A 25,411-nucleotide genomic window follows, 5' to 3' on the forward strand; every position below is an offset into this window, starting at 1 on the left:
AGGATTGCAGATTTGCTCAGAGGTCTGGTGATTTACTTCACAATTCCTCCCAATGTCTGAAACATCAACAAAAGAACAGGATAGGGAGGGACAGAGTAGGGTAGGATAGAGTAGTGCAGACTACACTAGGTTAGACTAGACTGAATTAGACTAAAATCTTGCAGTTGGAAGGGACCCACAAGGATCATCCAGTTCAACTGCTGGACCCCTTTGGGAATAATCAAAAATTAAAGCACATTATTAAGGGCATTGTACACATGTCCCTTGGACACTGATAGTGGGGGCACCAACAACCTCTCCAAGAAGCCTGTTCCAGGGTCTGACCACCCTCTCGACACACAAATGCTTCCTCATGTCAAGACTGAACCTTCCTTGAGGGGCCTTGGTTAAATTCTCTTTTGGCTTGTTCTTGACCGTGGACGTGCAGCAATACACAGAATCTGTCCTTTGGGATTGCCTGCCCTCAGTCTTGCTGCTTTTTTCCAACCATGCCATGTGCCTGTATTTATTTCCTTGGACAATCAACACCATAACAGCTCCACCACTACAGCAACACCTACAGGGTTAGAGACCTCCTCCAACACATCCACCTCACATTAGATGGAGAAAGGTACCTCAAGAATCACCCAGGCAGGGAACATGTCCTTTCATGCTGGTCTTCCCCAGCACAGCCCAGCTTCATGTTTGCCCCTCCCCAGGGATTTGCCTACACTGTCCCGCTGTTCCCAGTAAGCTGGATGAGCACAGGATGAGGAAACTTAGCCTAATTTGCTACACACAAAAAATAAGACTTGCAAGTGAAACACAAAGCTGACAGGTCACTTGTTTTCTTCAAGAGATCCGTTAGCAGAATTCCCACATCTCATCGTGCACATATAGCCATTGAACTGAATTAGGGAGTAGAAATCAGCACCTTTTACTAATGTTGATTAAACAGCTCTTATTTGAGTGGAGAAAGGGAACAAGGTAAAAATAAGGAAGGGTCACATCTGTTCCAAGAGCAATTCTAGGACAGCTTTATTCAGAATCACTTCCAATGCCATTTCCATCTCTGATCAGAAGTAGCGCCCGCTCTCCACTTGCAAAACAGCCAGACTTGTGGCTGAGGGTGCACAGACCAATACACCTCCTCTCCTAGCTGGTTTTAGCTCTGGCTGGTGATTAGCCAGGATCCCATCACCTCTGCACGCTGGAGATAAAGCAGACCTTGATTACTAGTTGACCTCCTGCACTAAGAGCCAGGTATAAGCACTAGGATTTCACACAGCATGTGCAGCACAACTCCCAGGCTTTTCTCCTCCTGCCTCTGCCATTCCCCACTGAAGTTTATACATCTTCCAGTTTTCTAAAGAAATAATAAACTTGTTGATTTCTGGCTCAGAGAAGCTGCTCATCCAGATCAATGGCATATTCCCTGCTACCCTCAGATAAGAAAAGGTGTGCAGAATTCAGTACACACAAGCCTCTGCTCCATGAAGGTAAGGACCCAGAAGGAGCTCAAGGCTCCATGACAGCTCTCACCTCTGCTTACAGCCCTTTAGAAGTTTATCCATGCCATTTTAAAAGCAGATAAAACTTACACAAAACATTAATATCACAGCAGATTGAAGTTACCCAAAATTAAAACCTGCATCTTGAGTCTTCTGAAAACCGTTTAGGTTATAAGCAGCACTTAATTGCCTTTATACATCTTTCTGAAATCACACAAAGCCAGAAGTCGATTAAGCAGCCATCAGACTTTTGTGCATGATTTGAACTCCATTTGAACATGATTTCCAGCTGCACTGTGACACAGAACCAGGTTTATAATCTGCATAAGATTGTTCTTTGCAGGTAAGCACTAGAAGTCACTGATACTGCTGCACAGAAAGGCTGTACAGTTGAGCAGTGAATTAAAGGCAAACAAGGACTGTGCTGTATATTATCATACACGATGACAAAGCAGAACCCAGAGGATGTAAAAGACACAAGGACGTGTGTTACTGAACAGTATTAGTAAAACAGTGATTAGATTTTAACACATACTCATTTTTCTGTTTTCCTTCTGTTGGCACCACCACAGTCAGTGTAAGACACCTGGACACACACAGAGCTGATTCTGAACTAGCACAAAGAACACCTCTGCTCACCATCCACACACCCACAGCACGTGATGTACTTTCTTCCAGTGAGGGCAGGTCTTTGGGCTATCCCAGGGTCAGGGTTCCCACACTGGAATTCTCGCTGCCTTGGGGATGAGGATCCTGTTGTGCTTGCTCTGCAGCCCCTGACAACCAGTTCTCAAGGGAGCTTTCCTGCTCACTGTGGGGTGAACAGCAGTGCTCGGTGCTCACCTGGAGCCGCTCCGCAGCCCCTGGTGTCCCAGGCTGCCTCTGCTCCTACGGCTCTTGGGAAAGAAGCACTTTGATCCCACTGACCACCACAGAGCAGGGACTTCCCTGCTGCAGTTTAGCATCAATTTAACAAAGCCAATTAAAAACCTCTCTCCAGCTAATCTGATGCAAACCTCCCCTGCAGACCAGGCTCAGCCAGACACTGCTGGGGAAGGAAGCAGCTGTGAGAGGGGAGGTCACACTCAATCCTCTGCTGTCTCACTTTTTCACAACATTAATTCTCCACACGACGGGCAAGTTCAAGGACAAGCCCTGACAACCCACTGGCATCACGTCCTTTCAGGGGCCTCCTTTTAAACCGCATTTTCAAGGAATCCTCTTTGTAAAATCTGTTCCACAAACTCATTCAAACCCACCCCATTTTACCAGCCTTACCTGTAGAAGCCTTGGTTATCATACGCCAGGTGAGTCACGTCGTCAAACACAGACTTATTCCGGAGTTTCTTATTGTTGTTGTTATTGTTTCTTCCCTTAAAACCAAAGTAAGCAGCTTGCATGTGCTCCAGCTCTTCAGTTTGCAGCTGGTACCACAGCTGCATATCCCTGTGAATACAGCAAGGGGTAGAATAGAGTATGGTGATATATGGCTGTATAGCTGAGCTCTTATCTGACCATAGCCCCAACTTCTAGAGTTTAAATCCAATTCCAGGTTTACTGAAGACAGCACTTAAACACATGGTGAACTCCACATGTAAGTCAAACTTCTAGAGACTTAAATAATACCTTACAGTGGGGAGTTCTTAAATAGCATAAATATTATTCTGTAAAATAGTGCTATTTCAACTATTGTCCAGCACTCCTCAAAACCCAGCAAACAAATGAAAAAAAGGGCAATTTTCTTATGAGCATCTGTGGACAGTTCAAAGGAACAAAACCCCAATAATTAAGTCAATTTGATACAGTGGTTTTTGAGACTACAGGTAATAAAAAAAGTCCCATAAGGTGGGATGTGCCAACGTTCTCATGGACCTTCATCAGTGACACAAGTCAGGCCACATCTTGTTGTGTGTGAAAAGACTATGGACCATCTCCATTTTATGGAATAAACTATTTCAGGAAAAAAAATGGATTTTCTGTGAATTTTTGCAGCACTGCCATTCCTAAGGGTTCCAGAATCACCAAGCAGGTTGAAAAGATGAATTGACTTAAAAATGGAGGAGGCAGGCAACGTTGCCTTTGTTAAGCACAGGGCATATTCCCTTGCCTTCAGGATTCCCTTTTGGAAATGCTCAGGGTGCATTTCGTGCTGGTCTCTACAACTCTGGGGGAAGAAAAAAAGAAATCACAATTTCTTTTCCTGTTTTTAAAAGAAGTCGAAGATTTACAGACATTTTCACTAGCTGATGGGTCAAGATTAAATTGTGAGAGCTGAGGACACTGATTTTGGTGCCATTTCTGTCCTCTTGGGTTGCAATCCTGCTCCTTCCAAAGAAAAGGGCAGCGTTGCTCACTCAGTGGGACAAGATCTGTGAGGAGGCTGAACAGAGGGAGGACTTTCAGCAGCTTTTGTCCTTTTTCTCTCCAAAAAACATGTGGATGTGGACATGAGAACATGGTTTAGTTGTGGACATGGTGATGGTGCTGTGTTGACAGTTCGACTTGATGATCTTAAGGGATTTTTCCAACCTTAATGATTCTATAATTCTATAAAACACAAGATGGCACTTCAAAGATTATTAGACACCTTGCAAGACAGGTTTGTAGGCAGAGGTGATCTCTGCCAACTAAAAGAGCCAAAAAAAGCAGACAGGCAGACTTCAGAGCTCAAGGCAAAGTGAGGATATCCTCCCTACTCCAAGGTACCTTGTCTTTCAGAGATGGTCTGAGAGATACTTATTTCACTATTTCCACCCCCAGGAGTTCTCACTTTGTATTAAGTTATGAAGCCTGCAGCTTTTAGTCAGATTAATGCTTTCTGCATCCAAAAGTCAATCCACTTTTCCACCTCCATCAACAACAGAGATGCAGCCACCACACCTGGCACTCCTGCAGGGTCCAGCAAGTTTCACACAGGGCTGTGTGGCATGGACAGTTTGTACATCACTTCAATTCTTTCTGACAGAGGGGATAAGCCATACAATGTCTGCAGTGCCCCCAGGTTTCCCCCTGGAGCAGGGCTCAGTTGTTGATGTGATGAAGCAGCTCCTTCGGGAGCCCGGGAAGGGAGCACAGAGGGCAGCAGAGAACTGGGAAGCTCCCAGCAAAGGGAATAATTTTACAGCCTGATGACAGAATCAGGTCATAATATCCAGTGTGAAGGGCTTTTCTCTTGTAAGAGAAAAATATCAAGTCATCACAGTCACGTGAATGGCTAATTTTGACAAAACTTCATTTAAAATAAATGAAAAACAAGGCCTTTGATATGAATAGTCTTATCAAAAAGAAAAGTGGTGATTCCTAACGTGTCAATCAACCCTTTCATTTCAAAACTTATGTCATGCTGTCATGTAAAACCCCAATATTATGAATGACACCAAGGACTTTCATTTTTTGACTCACAAAATCCTTTCCAAGGAAACAGAAAATCCGTATTTTGGATACACTCGGATTTCAAATGACAGAATTTCCCCCCCCCATCTGGTTCCCACACAGCTGCAGATAAAGCACAGCTTGGAGCAGAGACCTTCACTAGTGTCTTCCCCACTCTCCCTCCACTCCATCAGAGGGACCAGTGGGAATAATGAGCAGGAAAAGTGAGAAGGACACAGAGACCATGCAAAATTCTCTGCAGCAGTGACTGTGAGTGGATGCTCTTGTGAGCAACAGTGGCTTGGCTCCAGCCTCCAGCCTGATGTTCTCCTGCTGCCACTCTCCATACTGAGTTTTTACAATGGACTGATTGAAGATTTGACTTCTTCCCATTCCTGTTTATAATCCTGCCCACTGACTTTCACTCTGTGCCAAAAGACAAAATTCTCCATCCTTCCAGCACCGTGCTGTGATAGTTCTAAGGATGCTCTGCAGATAGGGATGGCTGTGACACAGAGAGATTAATTTTCCCAGCAGTGTTCAAGGAAAGCAAAGGAAAAAAAGGAAAGAAAGAGAGAAGAAGGGGAAGCACTGCCAATCTTCAATAACTTGAGGAGAGAAAGTCTGGGCCAGAAAATAATACTTGTGTGTTCAGCTTCTCCATAATCTTGGGTAAATCCAGATCTGCCCAGGCCCACTGTGGTTATCTGATATTAACAGACATCAGGTGCTTAAATATACTCTGGAATTCCAAGTCTTTCTATGCCTAAAGCCTGACCTACTAATTAAGGATTTTAAGTAATTAACATCATTGCAGTGCTGCAATCAGCAAATCCTTTGAAGCTCTCTGCTATCACAGCAATGGGGTCTGTATGATGAACACTCTTACACCGTTTTGAAAAACCTCTTCTTGACATACCTTTGAGTCCTCCTCCTCTCACTTTTCTTCACACACTTGATCAGACAACACGTTAAGAAAGCCATGGACATCAGCAGAATGACAGCACAGCTCACAATGGAGGCAACTACTGCGACCTTAAAGCCAAAAGTCTCATATTTTGGTATAGCTGCAGCAAAGCAAACACAGAAGCATGTTTCTAAGATCAGTCCACAACATTTCTCATTCACATTTTCATTAAACCATGCTGAAACCTACCTGCTTCACACTTCTCCTCAGTGAGGACTTTCACTTTAGTATGTGTCAAGACATCAGAGTATCTTGGCTTCAGCTTGCAGCTGTGCAAGCTTCAAGCTGGATTATTTAAAAATCTCCTGTTTATAAGATACTAATGAATTGTTCACAAGCATTTCACCACTGCAATTAATTAAACACAGTGCCTTTAGTGCTGCAGTAGCTAAAAAGCACAACTCTGTTGGCAGATCAAATGCAGATGAGCTGCAGACTCTTATTAACAAGAACTGGAGTTGCAAAAACAAATACTGATGGGGTAAATGGCTTTAAAGAAGCCCTTTAGAGCAAGGCCAGCTCCATGTAAATCATATCCTATCTGGCAGGCAGCAAACAACAGGTGTTTCTCTGTTTGGGGAAGGATGCGGGATGGAAGAAATGACCTGCAGGGCTGAGTGCTCACAGGGATCTGATGCTGGAAGTGAGTTATCCAGACAAAAGGAGTGGGAACGTGGTGTGGCACAGCTAAGGCAGATCTCTGCCAACTCGCTTGGAGCAGTAAGCATGTCTTGCTTCAAAACTCATCCGGTTCTCCCAGTGTCACAATGACCAGCACCACAAAGGGTTCAGCTGAGCTCCACACAAAGCATTGCATTCTGCGGCCTCTGAGGGAAGGATTTCTCTCATTTTTCTTTTATGGGATCTCTCAAACAAGAGGTAAGAATTACTGAGTGTGTGAGAGAACACTAAGTGTCTGTAAGAGCAATCTATCCACTGGGGATTTGAAATGACACAAGGTCTGAGACACAAACTGAGGTGCTCAAAGCTCAGAGGTACCAAGTTTTGCTTGGGTCTACTTCTAGTCAAATTAGTAGCAACCTTGTAACAAATAAGCAGGAACACAGCATGAAAGGTAGTTAATGTTGTTGCCCTTCAAACATGATTTGTCAATGTGGTAACTTTCCCCCTTGTCTGCCCAAAGGCAACAACCCAGAATTGTTCAAAAAATATCACTGTGTTTCTTTTACAGCAAAAACATTGTCAGGAAAGACTGCCAGGAGATTAGAGGTTTGCACATAGGCTTGCACATTAGTTGGTCATACCCATATGTTTTCTAAGGAAGGGTACAGCTTTTAGCTGGAGCCACAGTCATTCCGGGGGCAACGATGTGAGATCAGGGATGAATCCAATCTGTGCCACGATAATGACTGATGTCAGAACACATATGGAGTGTGATTACCATCAGCGGGGCAACTCTGAAGAAAACTGAATTTGTCTCTTTCCTTGCACAGATATTTAGAATGAATCCTAATGTTGCAGGAGACAGGCAGGACAAAAGAGGGAAAGGTTTGGGAAGAACCTTACGCTTGCAGGAGGGCACTCCGGCTGTCCACTGGGTGCTGTTCCCTTTCCAAACGCAGGTGACGATGCCTGGTCCCTCCAGCTGGTGCTCAGAGGTGCACTGGAACATGACCACAGTCCCCAGGTCTGTGCCATTGCCGTGGACAACCTGGAGTGTGCCAAGCTGGGGCGGGAGGAGGTGGGGACACTGCCCTGCAGAGCAAACGCACAACAGCCAAGAGTGAAGGTCCACTGAGGTTTTGATGCCAGACTGTAAATCAGTGCCAGTTAATGGCCAGAACAAACACCAGAGCTCGGGGTGGGCGATGCTGGCTGCTCTGCCAAGCACCAGCCCACAGCCAAGACCCATCGGTGCCACTCAACAGCTCCTCTGCCCCGACGCCCAGTGCAAAGCAACTCATATTGTGATGTTATCTGCTCACATTGGTACATATTGAACACTAAAATGCTAAAAAAAGAGTAATATCTGAGTGGTGTGGTCTCCTACAGATCCCAGTCTTGTTGGACTCTCTTTAATTCAGCACTCAGGCTGGCATCTTTCATGCTGGGAGTATTCATTACACATCTTCCCCCATCGAATTTCCAAGATCTAATGGATTGATCACATACTTCAGACTACTTGGTAGCATCTTGGCATGATCCTACAGAAAATTCCTATGTTTAAGAGCACTGCAGCTCTGTTTGGCTTGGCTGAAAGGCATTGAGGGGGTCAAAACCCCAGAGACAGACATACACATACAACTTTTCAAGTGAGAAACTCTGCTTTACAGTAGGTCATTAAATTTAAGTATATTTTTATTCATTCAGCTTTTCTCTTTCTATTTCTTTGTTGTTCATACAGCTGTCCTTTGAGCCATGGAGCTGTTCTCCCCTTGGCCACCTAATGTCAGCCACTAACTTTATACACTGAGTTTTATTGTCACAACATTCCTTGTTCACGCTCATTTTAAACACAAACTTTAATGACATGTCATTAAGACAACACAAAACATCCAGATAACTTCAAAGGTAATAACAGTAAATATATTTTCTGGTTCTGCACATGTGCACTGACAGAATTTGGAAACTGTTTTATATAATCTTTGTGGGTTTTTAACATTTACTAAATGCCAGCACTGCCTATGCATCAGAGCCCAAGCTCCCTATTTTTCACTGGATTTCCAAAGGACTTGAGACTTAGAGGCAACTGCAAGTGCAGTTGCAAGGCCAGGCTGCAAGCACTATGATGACACACACAAAAATATTAAATGGGGGAAAATACACTTCCCAAATGGTAGCCTCCTTGAGAACATCTTGACAGAACCACATGTTGTTAGCAAGCCTATTTTATTTTTAATACTACAACTCCCCCGTGTCATTAACCCTCGTTAATGACACGTTCAGCTCCCAGGATGACACCACAGCAGGCAAGCTGCCCACCTCACTGTCTCCAATTCATGCTCTTAAAACCCCTGCCCCTGGCAAAGGAACCCAAAGGAATCTCAGCAAAAGACCAAACAAAAGCCACAGAGGCAATTACTGTGCTAATCTACTGAGTAACCAAGCACTAGTTTTTTAAGCCATACCTCTTTAATTGCACACAGATTATTTCTGTTTGTTTTGCCACTTCCTTCAGTAGCTTACTATGGCAGCAATTTGCTGCAATGAGAGCAAACATTTTCTAGGGGGTGGTTTCTCTTCATCTCTTGTCCTTCTCGCCCACATCTCATTCCTGGAACGCATGGGATGCATTGGACAACTTTCCTTCTCACTCCAGATGAGTGTTAAGAGTTTGGGCTTTTTATTTTAATCACTCAGTGACTTACCACAAAAATACACTGTCCTAAATTGGAAAATGAAGATTTTACATATAGATATAGGTTTGGGGTTTGGTTGGTTTTTTTTTTTTTGCATTTTACAATTTCAAGGCTGATTTTAGAGATCACATTCTTAGAGTTCATGAGATGCAGAAAGTAATTCAGAGCCGAATCTGACTCGAAGCACACCCACTGGGCCACCACAGCAGCCTCAGGAGAGGCATTCAGCAGACTTGCCAGTTTACCTGGGCTTGTTACTCATCCTCTGCTCTCCAAAGAACAGACTATTTGTCCCTGGATCCTTTCTTTCAAGACATATTTCATTTAATCCAGCACTGACCATCCTGAGTAACATGTGCAGCTGTGGCTGGTTGAGGTGCTTTGACCCTTCCCTGCCCTATCCTTGCCCATGACAGTTTATGCCAGTGGTAAAACCTCTGGATTTCAGTGACCTTGTCAGCATCATTCCTCAGCCGTGGGCTTGAAAATATTTTTCTCCAGTTGACCACCACAAAGATTTCTAACAGCCAATGTCCCATGAAACCGTGGGTGTTTCCTTGCTCTGGCCTGGGCTGCAACAGGATCATGAATAATTCCCAGAGGATCATTCCTAGATGAATGTAACTGGGGCCAGAACCCCAGAGGGTCATCCTAACAATAGCTTAACAGAAAGCTACATGCCCAAAAGCTTCTAGACCTGAGCTGAAAGTTCATCAACAATGTACCTGCATTTGAGCAGAGGAGAAACACCATTTCTTCTTCTAAGAGCTTCTCAACACCATTTCTTCCCACTAAAGTCAAAGCATTAAATGTGCTGCTGCTTTTTGCTCTTTACAAATGCCTTTACTGAAATGCCCAGATGGAGTTTTGCCAGGATGATTTTGTGAATTTCATCCAAGTTGAGATTTAGCATCTCTGGATAAAATTTGCCCTAATTTTCATCAGCAGTTGCCTTCTGAAAACTCACTTGGAAAACCCTCCCTGTTAGCTCTAGCATCCCTCGCTGTTAACTATCTGTAATGTTTGAGTGCAGTGGTTGAGCACAAACTTTTCTGCTGGGTTAATTTTACCTTTCCATCTCCAGAAAATCATGTTTAAGTAAGCTTCCATCCTCATAATTATGTAAGTAGATGTTCCACATAGTCTTCCCCTTTGAATACTCTTCAGGTATGTTTATCTGACTAAATTTACCACAATCAAGAATATTATTATTGTTTTTATTAATACATTTATACTTTTTATTTCAGCTGAGACAGGTGTCTGAGGTTACATTGCTGCCTCAAGCAAAACACCAATATTTGTGCTGACCAGATCTACATTTCGATTTGCATTTCTTTTATAAATATTTAGAAAATGTCACATTCAGATCTTGGTTTGCAGTAACTGTTAGCACCCAGAAATGTAAAAATTAAAAACTGTAAAATTGAATAAACCCTCTAATTAGAGGGCTGGAGCCCCTCTGACAGGCTGGGAGTGCTGGGGTTTTTCAGCCTTCAGAAGAGAAGGCTCCAGGGAGAACTGAGAGCCCCTTCCAGGGCCTAAAGGGGCTCCAAGAGAGCTGGAGAGGGACTGGGGACAAGGGCCTACAGGGACAGGACAAGAGGGAACAGCTTCCCACTGCCAGAGGGCAGGGTTAGATGGGATATTGGGAAGGAATTCCTCCCTGTGAGGGTGGGGAGGCCCTGGCACAGGTTGCCCAGAGAAGCTGTGGCTGCCCCTGGATCCCTGGAAGTGTCCAAGGCCAGGTTGGACGGGGCTTGGAGCAACCTGGGATGGTGGAAGGTGTCCCTGCCCATGGCAGGAGGTGGAACTGGATGAGCTTTAGGGTCCCTTCCAACCCAAACCATGCTGTGATTCTGAGGTTCTATGATTCAAGTTCCTGCAACTACTTCTGCAGCTTCTTGTAAAGTAAGAGCTGTTTTATGCACACGCATTTCTCAGCTTGGCCTCACGCTGAGAGGATATCCAGTGTTCAGAAAGTCCCTGAATCTGATGTTGCTGTTTGCCAGCACACAACAGCACTGGCTACAGCAAACAGATTATTGCATATGACAAATAACTGTCCTCAAAGCAAAGACACTGAGGCACAGCATCCTCCATAAATTCTTAATTCACCCCAACCTCTGGGTTTAGAAACAGCCACACACATAATTTCCAGGCAGTGAAAAATAGAGAGTAATGCAAGAATTAAAAACAAAATAATCCAAAATATCTCTTCTCGTGCACAGCCAGGATTATCTGTATTGCAAAATCAATTTGTCAAAAAGAGGAACCATATGGTTTCACTGTCAGCAAGCTGTGGGTTTATGGCTATGTTTTGCTGATAAGAAAAAAGAAATGAGAGAGCAACCCAGGCACACCTGCCCAGTAAACATTTCCTGTGCTCCTTCCATGTGAAACAGAGACTAAAAATCAAATACATTGCATAAGTATCTACCAGAATTATCTAAACTCCAGGAGTAGTTTATCTGGAAGCACGTCAGCAAGGCTGCCACTCGCTGTCTGTGCAGAGAGGGAGTGATCCATGCCCTCACCTCATTATTCCCAAACACACATAGCTCACTCCTTTGCATTGCTTATTGTTGGTTACTTAATGTCACTAAAACATGCTAGAATAACCACATAACAGGAAGAGACATTAGGTTCTATCAACCCTGCAGAAAATAAATGCGCCAATATTATTTCTGCGAGTCCCTTTTCCTACAGAAACACACCTCGGAAATCAGTGTCCCTGAAATCACAGCCATGATGCTGACCATGCACAGCAGCCTCGCAGAAGAGCTCGAGGAAGAGCTTGCCATGACAAAAAGCAAAAGAAAAGCAACTAGAAGTGAAACATGAAATAAAGCAGATGCAGCAAAGCATCTTGTGTAGAGCGAAACCGTCTGGCCCTGGCCATGCCTTTGCTCCCTTGCAGAGCTGGCCACGAGTCCTGCCAGGGATGGGCTTTTAAAGCAACAAAAGGCTACCCAGGAGATGATCCTCCCACAAGAAAATCCAGATGCTGGCATAGCTTTTTAAGAAATTAGTGTTAAACATGGCACCAGACCAGCAGTAAAAGAGCAGGGGAGATTGAGGCTCTTGAAGCTGCAGAGATTGAACAAGGTCCCCAGCTGTGCTGCAGCCACTGGAAAGTTGCTGTGGAGATGTTGGAAAGCTCTTACAGACCTGTTTGCCTTCCAACACGCAGGGACAGCCCTACGAAGTTACTCCCTAGGGAAGGTTTTGGAGGTCCAGGGGTGGTACCCTCCTGATGTAAGCACTTCCAAATGAAAATACTCCCCATAAAACATTCCAGGTTTCTATTGATATAATTAACTTTTAAATTGTGAAAGAGGGAAGCCAATTTCTGACCATTTTCACAGGCCATTTTGAAAATGCTTTTTCAAAAAAGCTTATTCTCCCATTAATACGGAATTTCCGTGCAATTAAGAGAGAAAGAGGGAAGGAGTGCAAAAAGATATTTGAAATTAGTTTCTTTCTGTGTTTACACATCCATGCTCAAATAAGCTCTCTGCTCACACCTCTGTTACAGCAGACACCTCAGGCTCACTCCTACCCATTGCCCTCATTTTATTCCGTGGTCTGTTTTGTGGGTAAAACTGATTTTTCAGCACATGTAATTAACAACATGCAAAGGTTCTGCAGCATGAAGGGGTGCTGCGACTCCCATGTCAGATTGAGTCTCATCTGTCCATTTTGGGCAGCATTGCTTTCATGGAATCACAGCATAGTTTGGGTTAGAGGGACTCTTAAAGACCATCTCATTCCACCCCCTGCCATGGGCAGGAACACCTTCCACCATCCCAGGTTGCTCCAAGCCCTGTCCAACCTGGCCTTGGACACTTCCAGGGACGGGGCAGCCACAGGTTCTCTGGGCAACCTGTGCCAGGGCCTCACCACCCTCACAGGGAAGGATTTCTTCCCAGTATACCAACTCACCTGGGCTTTGATGGATGAAGGATGGAGAAGCCTCCTTTGAGACCTTTCCATGCCTGTTAAGGCAGCAACAATTATTGAATATTTGACTTCCATCTCCCAAAGAAACCCTGCTGCAAAATCTTACATCCGTGCCCGAAGCAGACAAATTCAGTTTGTCTCGTTTACAATACTGATGGACCAAGATTTAGGAGCCAGCACTAAACACTTCCCAGCTCTACTCTGGAATAGTAGGGGCTGCAAGCAACTTTAATCCCTGTAAAATCCAAGCTACCTATCACCCAAGTGCTAGATTGGGGCTTGATGGCAACATGTGCCACCCATTCCAATTTCAAACATAAATAATGGGTAGGATTGGTGTAAAGTGATTCTTTACCAATGTGTTTTATGTTACTCTGTTAGGACAGGATTTGTTCCAGTCACCATACTACCATGATTGATTTATCTTGCCAATTTACCTCAAAGTCAGGTTATTCTCATCTGTAGATTTTACTTCTGGATCTAGAAATGAGGACAACACTGAGTATTTCTCTTCTTATGGCACCAACTGAATGACAAGTAAGAACTAATGAAAAATAAGGTAATTTTTTATCTAAATCTATCTATCTATCTATCTATCTATTGTCTATATATCTATTATCTATATATCTCTCCACTATGGAGCACACCAGAATGATGCTTAATTCAAGCTGTTCCCAATTAAAAATGGCCCATGGAAGTAATGCCAACAGTTCTTCTGTGACAGTTTAGTGAATGGAGCTATTAGCACTGATGGCTCCCCTCTTTGGCATTCTAAAACAGATAATAAATAAATTACATATTTGTACAAAGCAGAGTTTGTGGCTTGGTTTCTAAAATCAAGATCCTAAAGAGAATACAATTAAGAGGAATAACTTGAAATGAGCTTTTCACTTGCACTTCAGCCAAAACCCTGAGTGTATCAAATGTCCCACAGGTGATCTCAGCAGGATGCCACCAAAGGCCAAGGCTCCCAGAGCCCAGTGCCAGCCCATGCCCAGCAGGCAGCCAGGGATCAGCCCTGGCTCCTCTTGCCTCCAACGCCTGCTGGCACTGCTTCTTGCATAATGAGCATTGGTATTCACAAGAAGGAGAACAGAAGTAACTGGTTACACAATACCACAGTCTTCTACAGATGGTCCTCAGCCTCCCCCATGCATCTCTACACCCGCAGCCTCCGAGAGGTTCAAATTCAAAGCAACGTGCAAGTGTCACCCCAGGATCTGCCACCCCGTCTTCAGGGAAAGCCAAGCAGAATCAGGGACATGAGAAGCACAAAGCAAGGCAAATGAATCCATCAGCTCAACTCTGAATTTGGAATTTGCAGGTCAGGAATGTTTCTATGTAATTTTCCTTCTCTCGGGGGAATAACAAAGAGTAGGAGCATCCCTGCACCTTCTCTCTGCCCCCAGGTTCCTCTGTCCTCAGCCAGCTTTTGAGAGGCATGTCGTTGCTGGTGGAAGTGTCCTTCATTGGGCTGGTGAAGTCTGTAGTTTATAGTTTCAACTTTCACCATTGTTTTTGCCCAGTGCTCATGAATAACCTCTCATTTGTTAAACCTTGTGCAGCCAACTGCAGACAGTGCAAAGCGATCCATGGGCTCCATGATCCACACCTCGTATATTTTCTAACGGAAAGTATGATGATCATAATTTTCCCCTTTCCACAGTCGAGATAAACATGATCTTGGGCCAATGCTCAAAGCATTTTTCATCATCACAATAACTGCAAGAAAACAATCACTGCAAAGATTAATAAAAGTTAAATAAATATGTTAAAGAAAGCCAGTGACTTTGGAAAATATGGATTTCAGCATCCAACTCAATATAGTCCCCCCAGCAATTTACTGTGAAGGTGGGGAGGCCCTGGCACAGGTTGCCCAGAGAGGCTGTGGCTGCCCCATCCCTGGAAGTGTTCCAGGCCATGTTGGATGGGGTTTGGAGCAACCTGGGCTAGTGGAAGGTGTCCCTGCCCGTGGCAGGGGGTTGGAATGATGGTCTTTAAGGTCCCTTCCCACCCAAACCATCCCGTGATTCTATGATTTAGCACCTTGTTAACACGGATCAGGCATCAAGAGGAAAGCAGGCAGGTGTTTGCCTGGGGCAAGCCCTTCTCCATGCTTGTAACAGAAGAATGAACAACAGCTTACAAGAACAAACTGATTTCAGCACTCTCCCTTCACATGGAGATGACGTTGGGTACATGGGGTCTAGAGAAGGCTGCAGGTGCTTGCTTGTAGGAAACTGAATTGGAAAACCTGACCCTTTTGTCTGAAAGGGGATGGTCTGACACAATCCACCCTCTTGCTTTTGTTCCCTTTAAAACACAGAAAGAAGAAAAATGTCAAGGCCACCTTGTCTGGCCAGTTGTAACACAAACACTCCACCAGCACCCATCCTATCAGTGGGCCTAGAAAAGGACTCACTGTCAAGAAAGCTTCAGCTCTGTGGATTTCCACTTACTGAGTGGCTTGGCACCTCTAAGGATCTCTGCAAAACCCTCTGGCTTTTTCTCATTATAGCACACGATCTTCTGTAACACCTAAGTGGATCAATTTATATTTAACCCAAAAGCCAACCAGTAACGAATCCACCATTTTCTGGCTTCCCATGATAATTATTGAAGTTCTGTGGCCAAAATTAAACATTTTAGGAGATTTTTGATACACTGAACAGGATTTTACTGTTTCTTGCAGATGGGGAAACTAAAATAGAGAGAAATCAGCAGCAATGTTGTCCATTAAGCTCTGGTTCTTCAGGTTCAATATATAAACCACCGGTGCCTCTGGTGACCCTCAGTGGGCTGCACGGATGAGCAGTGCTAAGAACCCCAGGTTCTGCAAGAAAACAATCACTGCAAATGTTAATAAAAGTTAAACAAATATGCTAAAGAAAGCCAGTGACTTTGGGAAATACAGATTTCAGCAGCCAACTCAATATAGTCCCCCCAGCAATTTACTGTGAGGGTGGTGAGGCCCTGGCACAGGTTGCCCAGACAAACTGTGGCTGGTAAGGACACAAGGGTAAAGGACAGAAAATTATTATCTGAACACACTTGATGCAAACCTGAGTCTGAATATGATCAGACATCTCCTGCTTTTAACATGATTTTCAATGTTCTATTTAATTTTCAACAGGCAGGGTTGAAATCCAGCACTCCGCTGGAAAGCCAGCCACCAGAGAAGACAAAAGAAACCCCCCCACCTATTTCCACAGGGAAAATGCATGTCTGTTAGGAGCTAGGGATAGAGGAGGGACGAAGGATGCCCCACCAGCAAATGGGCAGGGCAGAGGCTGCTGTTTGTGCCCTGCAGTAGCCATGGGGAGGGCAGCATCCCTGTGCGTCCACCACCTGCACCCCAACACTTCTCCACTCTTCTCCACCCCAACACTCTTCTCCAGCTACCCTGGGCACTGCAGGACACAGAGCTCAGCCTGGCTGTGTATTTGCCCTTCCTGGCCCCAGGTTATCTGCCTGCAGCAACTGTTGGGTCTGGGTCGTGCACTGCGACGTGCAGTGAGCGGCACCGATAAGAGCAGATGTGCCCCAGAGATGTGGTCGGTGGCCTCTCGCTCCTGCGTGACGTTTGCCACCCTGGGCACAACCTCTGTGGAGGGCAAAAAGCCCTGTTGGTTGGGGGATATTGCACTGACCTGCCTTGGTCAAAAAATTCTCAAGTGGGAAAGGTCCAGAGCTGGACAAAAAACACTTCGGGCATTAAAATCCACCCCAACCCTGAAGTTTTAGGTGGATCAGAACTGCACCCTATTCGATGGTGATATACTCATTTTTTGCCAAAAAGCCCCAAAACTTAGGAATTGCATTTGCACAGAATATGCATTTGTAAAGAACATAGAAACTTTTAAACTTTTCTCTTTGAAACTTTCCTGTTTTAAAACGGACTATGGCACACAGATTTGTTAGTTTTCATGGACAATTTCCAACCACCCTGTTAAGCAAAACCAGTCTGAATGTTACAGAGCTTGCCTGCATTCACTCCCTCTGGCTGGCCCACTTTGGCTTCTCCAAGTCCTTCTTCCTTCCCAACAGCAACCTCAAGCTGCTCCTGCCCTTGGTTTGCTGTGCTAAGCTGTGAAATGCAAAAACTACAAAGCTGTGACCTGACATCCACAAACTGTCAGCAAGGATTTCTGTGAATAATTGATTTTTTTAGACACCAGTCTGAAAAAATTAGCAATAGCACGCCTTCCATTATGGTGAAAGAAATCATTCATGAGCTGAGAAACTAACAGCCAGATTTAAAACCCTCCTCTGCACTTTTATCACTTTTCATTTTTCTTCTCTCCTGGTTGGTCCTTTTCCTGACGAGGTTTGGCTCTGCCATTCCTGGGCTTCACCCAGAGGGGGGTGCAGCCAGTGCCTGGCCATGGACACCAAAGCAACCTGCAAACTGCATGGTGTGAAAGCCATGCAACCTCCTGCCAGGACCAGCAATGATTAACAGCATGAGTCAATAAGCACATCTGCTTTCAGCCTCCCGAGCCACGGGAATTGGTGAAAGATGGCATGAAGATTGACAGGAATGCCAGTATAAGGACAGGGAACAAGTCCATTGTGTTTACTTTTTCCCATTAAAAAAGTCAATGATTGCAGGTGAGTTACATGTAGAATGACAAGTAGCTGGAGAGAGTAGAGCAGAGGACAGCAGCCCCATGCCCTCCCCTTCCTTTGTGCTGCACACTGCTAGGGAACTCAGACCTGCACCTGAAAATTCAGCTAAAGCACTGGCAGCTTTTGGGCAGCCAGATTAAAATGTATGAAAAACTTAGTCCTAATCTAAATTTCTGCATGTATTAATAACAATGGGCCAAACACCAGAGCTCTCTTGCCCATGCAAAACTGCCCCGGCTTCATGGGGCACCACTCTTTAGAGCAAAGCAGAACCTGTGTGCCCAGTCCAGATGCCTCTTTTGACCCAATCAGCTACCAGAGGTCTTGGAAATAACTGCGGCTCTGGGTAGAAACCCTCCTGGGTGTAATTCTGCTCTTTTACATGAAGGCACAATCTTCTGCTCTTCTGAACAGGAGGAATCCAAAATGAAAACGTGCTCTTTGCACCCCTCTGAGCCACCGTGGCCCAAATCACCCTCCACACAGTGTTCCCAGCCCACGCACGCACTCAGGGAATTTTGTACATCATCTCTTCCCTTCACCCTACTTGACTTCTGCCCCCATTTTCACCTCTGCTCAGAACCATTTCAAATCAAAGCTTCTGTACTTAGGAGTCTGGCACACACGAGCAGCATTGTATCTGGCTTTATTTCATCCCAGAAATGATAATGGAGTCGTCACTCCCAGGTCTGCTGGAGGAAAGGCAAGCAGTTAACCCATTCCCTCCCCAGCAGCTGCTGCTCCAACTGGGGCTGAGGCAGCTGTGAGCACTGCCTCCCTGAGCAGCTACAGACCCCCTAAAGATGCTGTTGAGCCATGGGGGGCTCTGCTCTGCTGGTAAAGGCTCGTACATAACCCAGGCACCGACCCAACCCCATCCCCGAGACCCTCAGCAGATACAGGAATTGATTTATTCTGGGGAGCGGTTGCTCATTCTGCAACTTCTGCATTTCTCTCTGACATCTGACAACCAAAATGCGAGAGAGGCAGACTTCCATGCAGACTGCAAAATCATCTCTCTGTCAATCCTGATCCACTGAGCTAGTCAAAATTGTTCCTCAGAATAACACGCTTGCTCATCTACGGCTGCATTTCAAAGACAGCGTGTCAATAAAATGCCTAAATGAAAACTAGCAATTTTCCTACACATTGGCTTGTCCCCATCACAATATTGAAGGCAAGACTCTGCAGTGCACATAAAAAGCCAGTGGCAACCATGATTAATAAGCTAAATCGTGCTAATTCCAGCACAGTTACAAATCTCTTTGCTTTGCAGTTACAGAGGTGCATGGGGAGGCTCCGCTTTTCCATGGGAAAGGTCCAAGGATCTCCTGGCTCTGCCATGGTGGGAACAGAAAAACCATCAGCAGTTTGGCCCTTTAGAATGGACCACATCTGTGGTCACAGCTAACCCAGAAAGTCCTGGGTTAACTGCTGGCATTGGGGTGTTCTGTTTCTGTGTTTTAAGAACTGACTTGTGATTTCTTTAGATATCAATGTTTTGGGTCTAAAGCATTCAGCTCACCTCATTCCCTAGCTGAAATTCAGAAGCCTAATCATAATCTGTCTCTCTGACCCAGGTAATTTCAGAGTAGCTAGGACGAAGCATTGGAGAGCACCATAGGGAACAATCTTGCACTGTGGAGGACTCAGAAAACCCAATAACTCTTTTCCTTCTCTATTTTGTACTGTTCTGGAGTCTTAATGACAAGCACAGAAATCCTTCCCCTTCCTACCCTCAGTATCAATGCCTGGTGCAAATGCCTAACTACCCAGATTAACATCTCTGCATGTACAGGAGATAAAACCAATTAGCTGGCATTGTGCAACTGTCACTTCTTTTACTTTACTTAATACAAGGTTTGGCTTTGATTTCATGGGAGAACAAGAAAGGAGAAACAACCCTGAAGCAATTACAAGCCCATATATTCCAAGTTGTGTCACATTCTGCCCTGTGGAAGTAGAAATTCGGGATCAACATTTTCTTCCGAAGCCTAAAAGCTGAGTGGAATGTCAGGATGGCAGGGACAAGGTGAGAAACCCCCTGTGCAGCCTTTCTGCAGAACAACAGTGCTCCTGGCTTTGAAGAACAACTTTGCCTTTGCTTTCCTGGAAGAGAAACTGTAAGTTCTTAGTAACACAATTTCAGTTTCCGCACTGGCAAGGAAACTCACTTCAGAAAAATAAAGTTGTCATAAGAAAAGAACAGACACCTCAAGTCACACCACAGATACATCCATCCTGATACCTGCACCCCACAACAGCCACCAACAGCCATCCAGGGGACAGCTTAGCCAATAGGTGGTGATCCCTCCTCCATCCTCCAGCAAACTGCAGTTTGTGTCTGTCCTAAGCCAGAGACTCTGCCTCTTCCCTTCAGCGGTGTGTGCCAGGTAATTCCTTCCACAACTTGGCCTGGAGGGAGCATTCACAGCGTCCTGCAGCATGTCCCACCTTGTGGAACCTCTCCCCCTCCCTGGTTTGGGAAGCAGAGGGATGAGAAAGAAACACAACTACAGACAAGAGCCCAGCAGAGAGACCTACTCATTTATAACCTGTCAAAATGAGTTTTGCTGCCATGTCCTGCATTTCTTTTCCCTTTGTCTGTGGTTGTAGTTGTAGATGCCTCTCTATGTTTACAGAAATATGTGCTGCCTGGTCTGAAAGAGCTACAGGACAGCATTAAAGAACAAGGGAGGAACCACAGCAAAAACAAGGTACCACCCTGGCAAACCAGAGGGCCAGAGCCTTCAGCTTCAGCAACATGGAGACTAAAAATAACGATACACCTTCATTACTCCTTCCTATTTCACCCAAAATGCCCCCAGTATAATCTGAGCAGCTTCAGAGGCACCAGTATCCAGGTGGCAAGGCAGAGGGTGGGCTGAGGACAGCACCCTGCTCCAAGGCAATTCCCACAGCACAGGAGAGTGCTCAGGGCACCACTGACACAAGCAGTTCAGAATGCCAGAGGCTTTTCCAGAGAATTTAACGAGCCTGGCAAGCTCTGGTCAGTGAGTGTCCATAGTGCACTACTGCAGCAAGGCAATAACACTGGAACGCTGCTGTGACAGCAAAACCACCACGGTACAGTAGGAACACATAACAGCATCTGTATGGCTTCAAAATGTAAGAGGCTGAACTGCAGAAGACTCCTTCTCAGCTTCCAGACATTTGCTGTGATCTTCCCCTGCCCTGTGCTCCCACCCTGCACATTTGCTGACCTTCCCTGGGGTAAGCCAGGCTACCCACAGCTCCTCTGGGAGGTGCCCTGATAACCCTCCCCAAACACAGGGTGGGACAGTTCTCCCTGTTCCTTGTCAGAGGGAGACCACGAAAAGTAGAGGGTGTTTGAATCTCACAGCTGTGTCTCAGGAAGCTGAAAGACCCTCCAAGTGCTACAAGGCATCAAGGGTGTGCCAAGGAACTTCCTTTAATTTCTCTCTCATTCACACATTAATTCAAATGGAAATTTTGCCGTATTTTTTTTTCATCCTCTCAAAAAGAACATGTGAGGGAGTTTATCCATGCAAATCTTTATTATCACCCTATTGCTCACGGCCTGTTACAGTGGAAGGGGGCACTCAGCATGAAAAAGGATCACCAATAATTACACGATGCAATAGAACTATATATTGTATAAATACAGTTGGCAGCAAACACTGATGCATAAATAACACGGTCACATTTAAATGAAGCATCCTGAATGAGAGTCTATAGATACCTGAGGAATTAACTGGGGGTGGATTTCTAATCTGAACGCCAAATATTTTTTTTGGATCCCACACTTGTGGCAGTTTTGCCACAGATTAACCTATAAAGAATCAGTAAGACCGAGTGTAACACAGCACCTGCTGCTTCCTAAACTCATCTTAGTGTGGGCAAACCCATTCCCACAAGACTTTGACACAACAAATAAAAGCAGCCAAGTACACATGCTTTCAAAAAAAAAAAAATTAGCAACATTATCAAACTAGAGCAACAGGGTCTACACTTGGGTTTGAGCTAATTCTCTAAGTAGGTTTCCCATAACTTGTTTCGCATTTTCAAATGAACTGCTTTACTAAATTCAAATTAAATGCACAGTTAAGCACATTCAGAGGATGCAATTTTTAAAGCATCGCTACACGGGTAGCCCAAATATGTTTTCGCACTTCTATGGGCACAACAAAATCAGGCCATAAAGTCTGTTGGAACCTCACGAGCAGATTTAAGCGTAGGGATATGAGGGGACAGGCTGCACATGAGAAGGAGGACCCTGGATTTCAGGAGTGCACAGCCATGCTTGCACTGAAGCCAGGCAAAAGCCCTGTGATCTGCAGTATGGAGGAAGAAACTCCAGCGACCAGGAGCTCCCCGCAGCTGCACCGAGGTCCAGCATTCCTCCATCCCACCCCGCTCCCAGGCTCCAGAGCCGGTTGTGGCTGGGACCAAGCACTGCCCGGGCCAGCCGGTCCAGGTCACGGCTCTGCTCCCTCCGGGCACAGACATCTACCAAGGCCACGGCCAGTGCAGTAGGCATGTCCAGTTTGGGGGCAGACCCTCTGTCATCTCCCTCTATCCCCAAATTATTGGACCCACTCGAGCCAAAGAGGTTCTGAAAGGATGTTATGGTCTGTGCAATCGAATTGAGTACCAAAACTCAAGGGAAGAGAAAGAAAAGGAAGCAAAATGCTTCGATCGGTTCCTCATTCCACCCCTCAGTACATTATCATATCCCATTAAAATACGGATATCTTCATTTCCTACCCAGCCAAGTGACATGTGCCCAGGGACAACGTCTCTGAGGACCAGCAGCTCCCATCCCTGGGCATTTCCCTCCGTACCCACGCACCCGAACCCAGTGCCCGCAGCCACCTCAGCGAAAGAACCCTAAACTCCCAGCAGTGAACCCCAGCGCTCCCTCTCTGAGAGCAATGCCCCCCTCGGGGCTCGGGCTCCTGCGCAGCCCCGCTCCGAACCCCATCCCTGGGGGTGCCCGGCCCGCTCGGCCCCCGAGCGCCGCCCTGGCAGAGCCGTCCCAGGGTCGCCGGGACCCGCTGGGACCCCCCGTGACCAGGGCGGCTCCGGGACACCCGCCCCGAGCCGCTGCGTCCCCGAGAGCTCCAAGGTGAGGGCGAGAGCCCCCCCCGGCCCTCCGCGACTGCGGGGACCGGCCCGGAGCCGGCAGAGAGTGGGACAGGAGGGGGTCTGGGTCTGAGCGGGGGGCACCGCAGCCCCGCTGTGGTCTCCCGCACCCCTTCCCGGGTATCCACACCTCTGTCCGGGGGCACCGCATCCTGCCCCGGCCAGCCCGCATCCCTGCGCCGGGGGGATCCCGCACCCTGCCCGGGCTCCGGCGCTACCCCCGCCGGCATCCGCCTTCCCCTCCGCTGCGGCGCGGGAGCGAACTTGTGCGAGGAGCGATGAGGGACCGCGCTCGTACCTGTGTGTCCGCGGGGGCTGCCGCTGTCCCGCCCCAGCGCGGGGGTCCGCGGCGCGTCCAGGGCGGGCGCCGTGGCTGCCGGCATGGCCCCGCCGAGCCGAGCCGAGCCGAGCCGAGCCCAGCCCAGCCCAGCCCAGCCCGGCAGGTGCACCCGCGCCGCCTCCGCCCGCCCTCCGCCGGGGCCGGGCCGGGGCAGCGGGGGGGGCCCGTCCCGCGGGAGCCGCGGCCTCGTCAGCCCCGCCGGGCGCCCTTCCCGCCGCCCCTCCGCGGCCCCCGCGGGGCGGGGAGGAGGGCAGGGCCGGGGAGGAGGGGCCGGAGCACCGGGCAGCGCCGGCCGTGACACTCCCGGGGCTCGGCCCGGCCCCCGCGGCTCTCCCCGAGCGGCCTGGTGGGGATGCGGCACTGCCTGTGGCACCGGGCAGGGGCTGCCTGCCCTGCCTGCTGCCTGCTGCCTGCCCTGTCTGCCCTCCTGTCCTGCCTGCCCTCAGTCCCCGGGCTGGTGCTCACAGCCTGCGGAGCCTCAGGTCCCCCGGTCTGGTCTCATGGACCTGGTCTTCTCTCAAACACGCTGTCTACTGCTTTCTCTATGCTGTTATATTCCCGGAGCTGGATCTCTCGCATGCATCCAGCTCACAGTCTGCAAAGTTGTGTTTGTTTTCACTGGGATCTGCTGCGAAATCCACCGGGTATTTCCCAGATCCATCATCTTCCTACCCGGAGCTGGGCAGCATAGGCTACTCAGTGAAACCTGAGCGCTTTGCATGTGTCATTTTGTGCTTGTCACATCCTGGCCGTGTCACCCCCTGTCACTTGCTTCCCTGGCAGCGTTACTGCAATGAGGCTGGGTCTCAGCAGTGTGCGGTGAGATCCCTGATTTGCTGACACTAACAGTGGATCCAGAAAAGGCCTTCAGTGGTCTGCACCATGTGTTCGGGAAAAGCAAGAGGAGGAACAACCTGCTCTGCTGAAGGAGCTCTGTGTGTTGGTGCTGAGCATATGGTCTGGGGCCCACACCAAGCACTGCTGCTATTAACACACTCTCCACTTGTTTTACCCTCTCATTATTTTTTTCGCATGGAATTAGAAGGAAAAAATAGTCCACAGAAGCAGACTGGAGAGATGAAATTCCAAGATGCACCAAACCCGAATAGACTGCAAAATCTCTTAAGACTCTTCTGGCAACATCGAATGGAGCAGGATTGTGCCCATGGGTAATGGTGACACAGCTCACTGTGCTCCTGGCCACAGCACTCTTCCCTGTGAGCTTATCTGGCAGGGAGCCCATAGAAATATTGTAGATATAAAGGACTGCTATTTCCATCTCTACGACTAAACCACATTTTAGAAGTAAAGCTTGGTCACATCATAGCAAAACCCCAGCATTTTTGAAAACGCAACAGCTTAGGTTTGTATTTCCAGTAATGCCAAATACCCATCAATCTAATTAAAGCCAACAAGACTCCCGCAGTCAAGTCCTTCATGTCTGTGAAGCCAGAGGAATACCAAGGACAGGGAATTAATTTTTTTCTGTAAGCCGGTACCCCTGCAGCTGCTATTATACAATTCACATTGAACACAACTGAGTTACAAGTTAAATCTTTCCTTACAGGCGCTCACAGAAGCAAGTTCAGCAGCAGCATCTGGATCCCACTCACCTCATGGCAGCATTCAGTTTTGCTTTGTAATGGAAAGTGTAATCCAGCAGCAGTAGTTTTTTCTCTGCATGTCCTGGAGCACCACTGGCAGCCCTGGCTCTGTCTGTGACCCTCCAGGAGGTCACTCACCTCCCTGGCTGCAGCTGAGTGCTTTCATGGGAAAGCTGTGGGGATTCAGTGCTTGCCATCAGTGGAAGTCTTGCTGATGATTTTAATGGAGAAGGTGGCCAATTCCATTGTCTCAAAGCCTAGAACCCCTACTTAAAATCCAGCTGTCATAAAATGGGGTTTTGTCCAAATCAGATGCTGTCATCTGCCATCATCAATGGCAGTGACATGATTTTGCCTTTAAAGCCACCTCTCCCATGGAAATATGCTTTGAATTTAGTAAAAAGTATCTCACTGGTATAGTGGAAACAAACACAAAGAAAAAAGGTGAGAGGGGAAGGAAGAGAACAGGGAGAACATCTTAAAAACTTTTCACTGGGCTGCAGCATAGAACTGCTCATAATCTTTAAGGCCCCTGGTTTCACCTTCAGAGTCAGGAAAAGCCGTGCAGCCCCAACCAGACACTTGCTGCCTTTGCTTAGGGA

General features: G+C 46.8%; 1 protein-coding gene across 1 annotated transcript in view; it reads right to left on the reverse strand.

Annotated features, from left to right (window-relative positions):
• Window positions 1–23,276, reverse strand: part of SUSD3 (sushi domain containing 3) — a 30,687-nt gene extending 7,411 nt beyond the window's left edge. Inside the window, exons 1-4 of the mRNA XM_027702734.1 lie at window positions 23,164–23,276; window positions 7,357–7,545; window positions 5,782–5,929; window positions 2,769–2,936 (exon numbers count right to left, since the gene is read on the reverse strand). Coding sequence (XP_027558535.1) covers window positions 2,769–2,936; window positions 5,782–5,929; window positions 7,357–7,545; window positions 23,164–23,248 — 590 coding nt within the window. The 5' untranslated portion in view covers window positions 23,249–23,276. The remainder of the gene's footprint in view (window positions 1–2,768; window positions 2,937–5,781; window positions 5,930–7,356; window positions 7,546–23,163) is intronic.
• Window positions 23,277–25,411: the final 2,135 nt, after the last annotated feature.

The sequence above is a fragment of the Neopelma chrysocephalum genome, unplaced genomic scaffold (genome assembly GCF_003984885.1).
Source record: "Neopelma chrysocephalum unplaced genomic scaffold, ASM398488v2 Primary Assembly neopelma1_194, whole genome shotgun sequence".
NCBI lineage: Eukaryota > Metazoa > Chordata > Aves > Passeriformes > Pipridae > Neopelma > Neopelma chrysocephalum.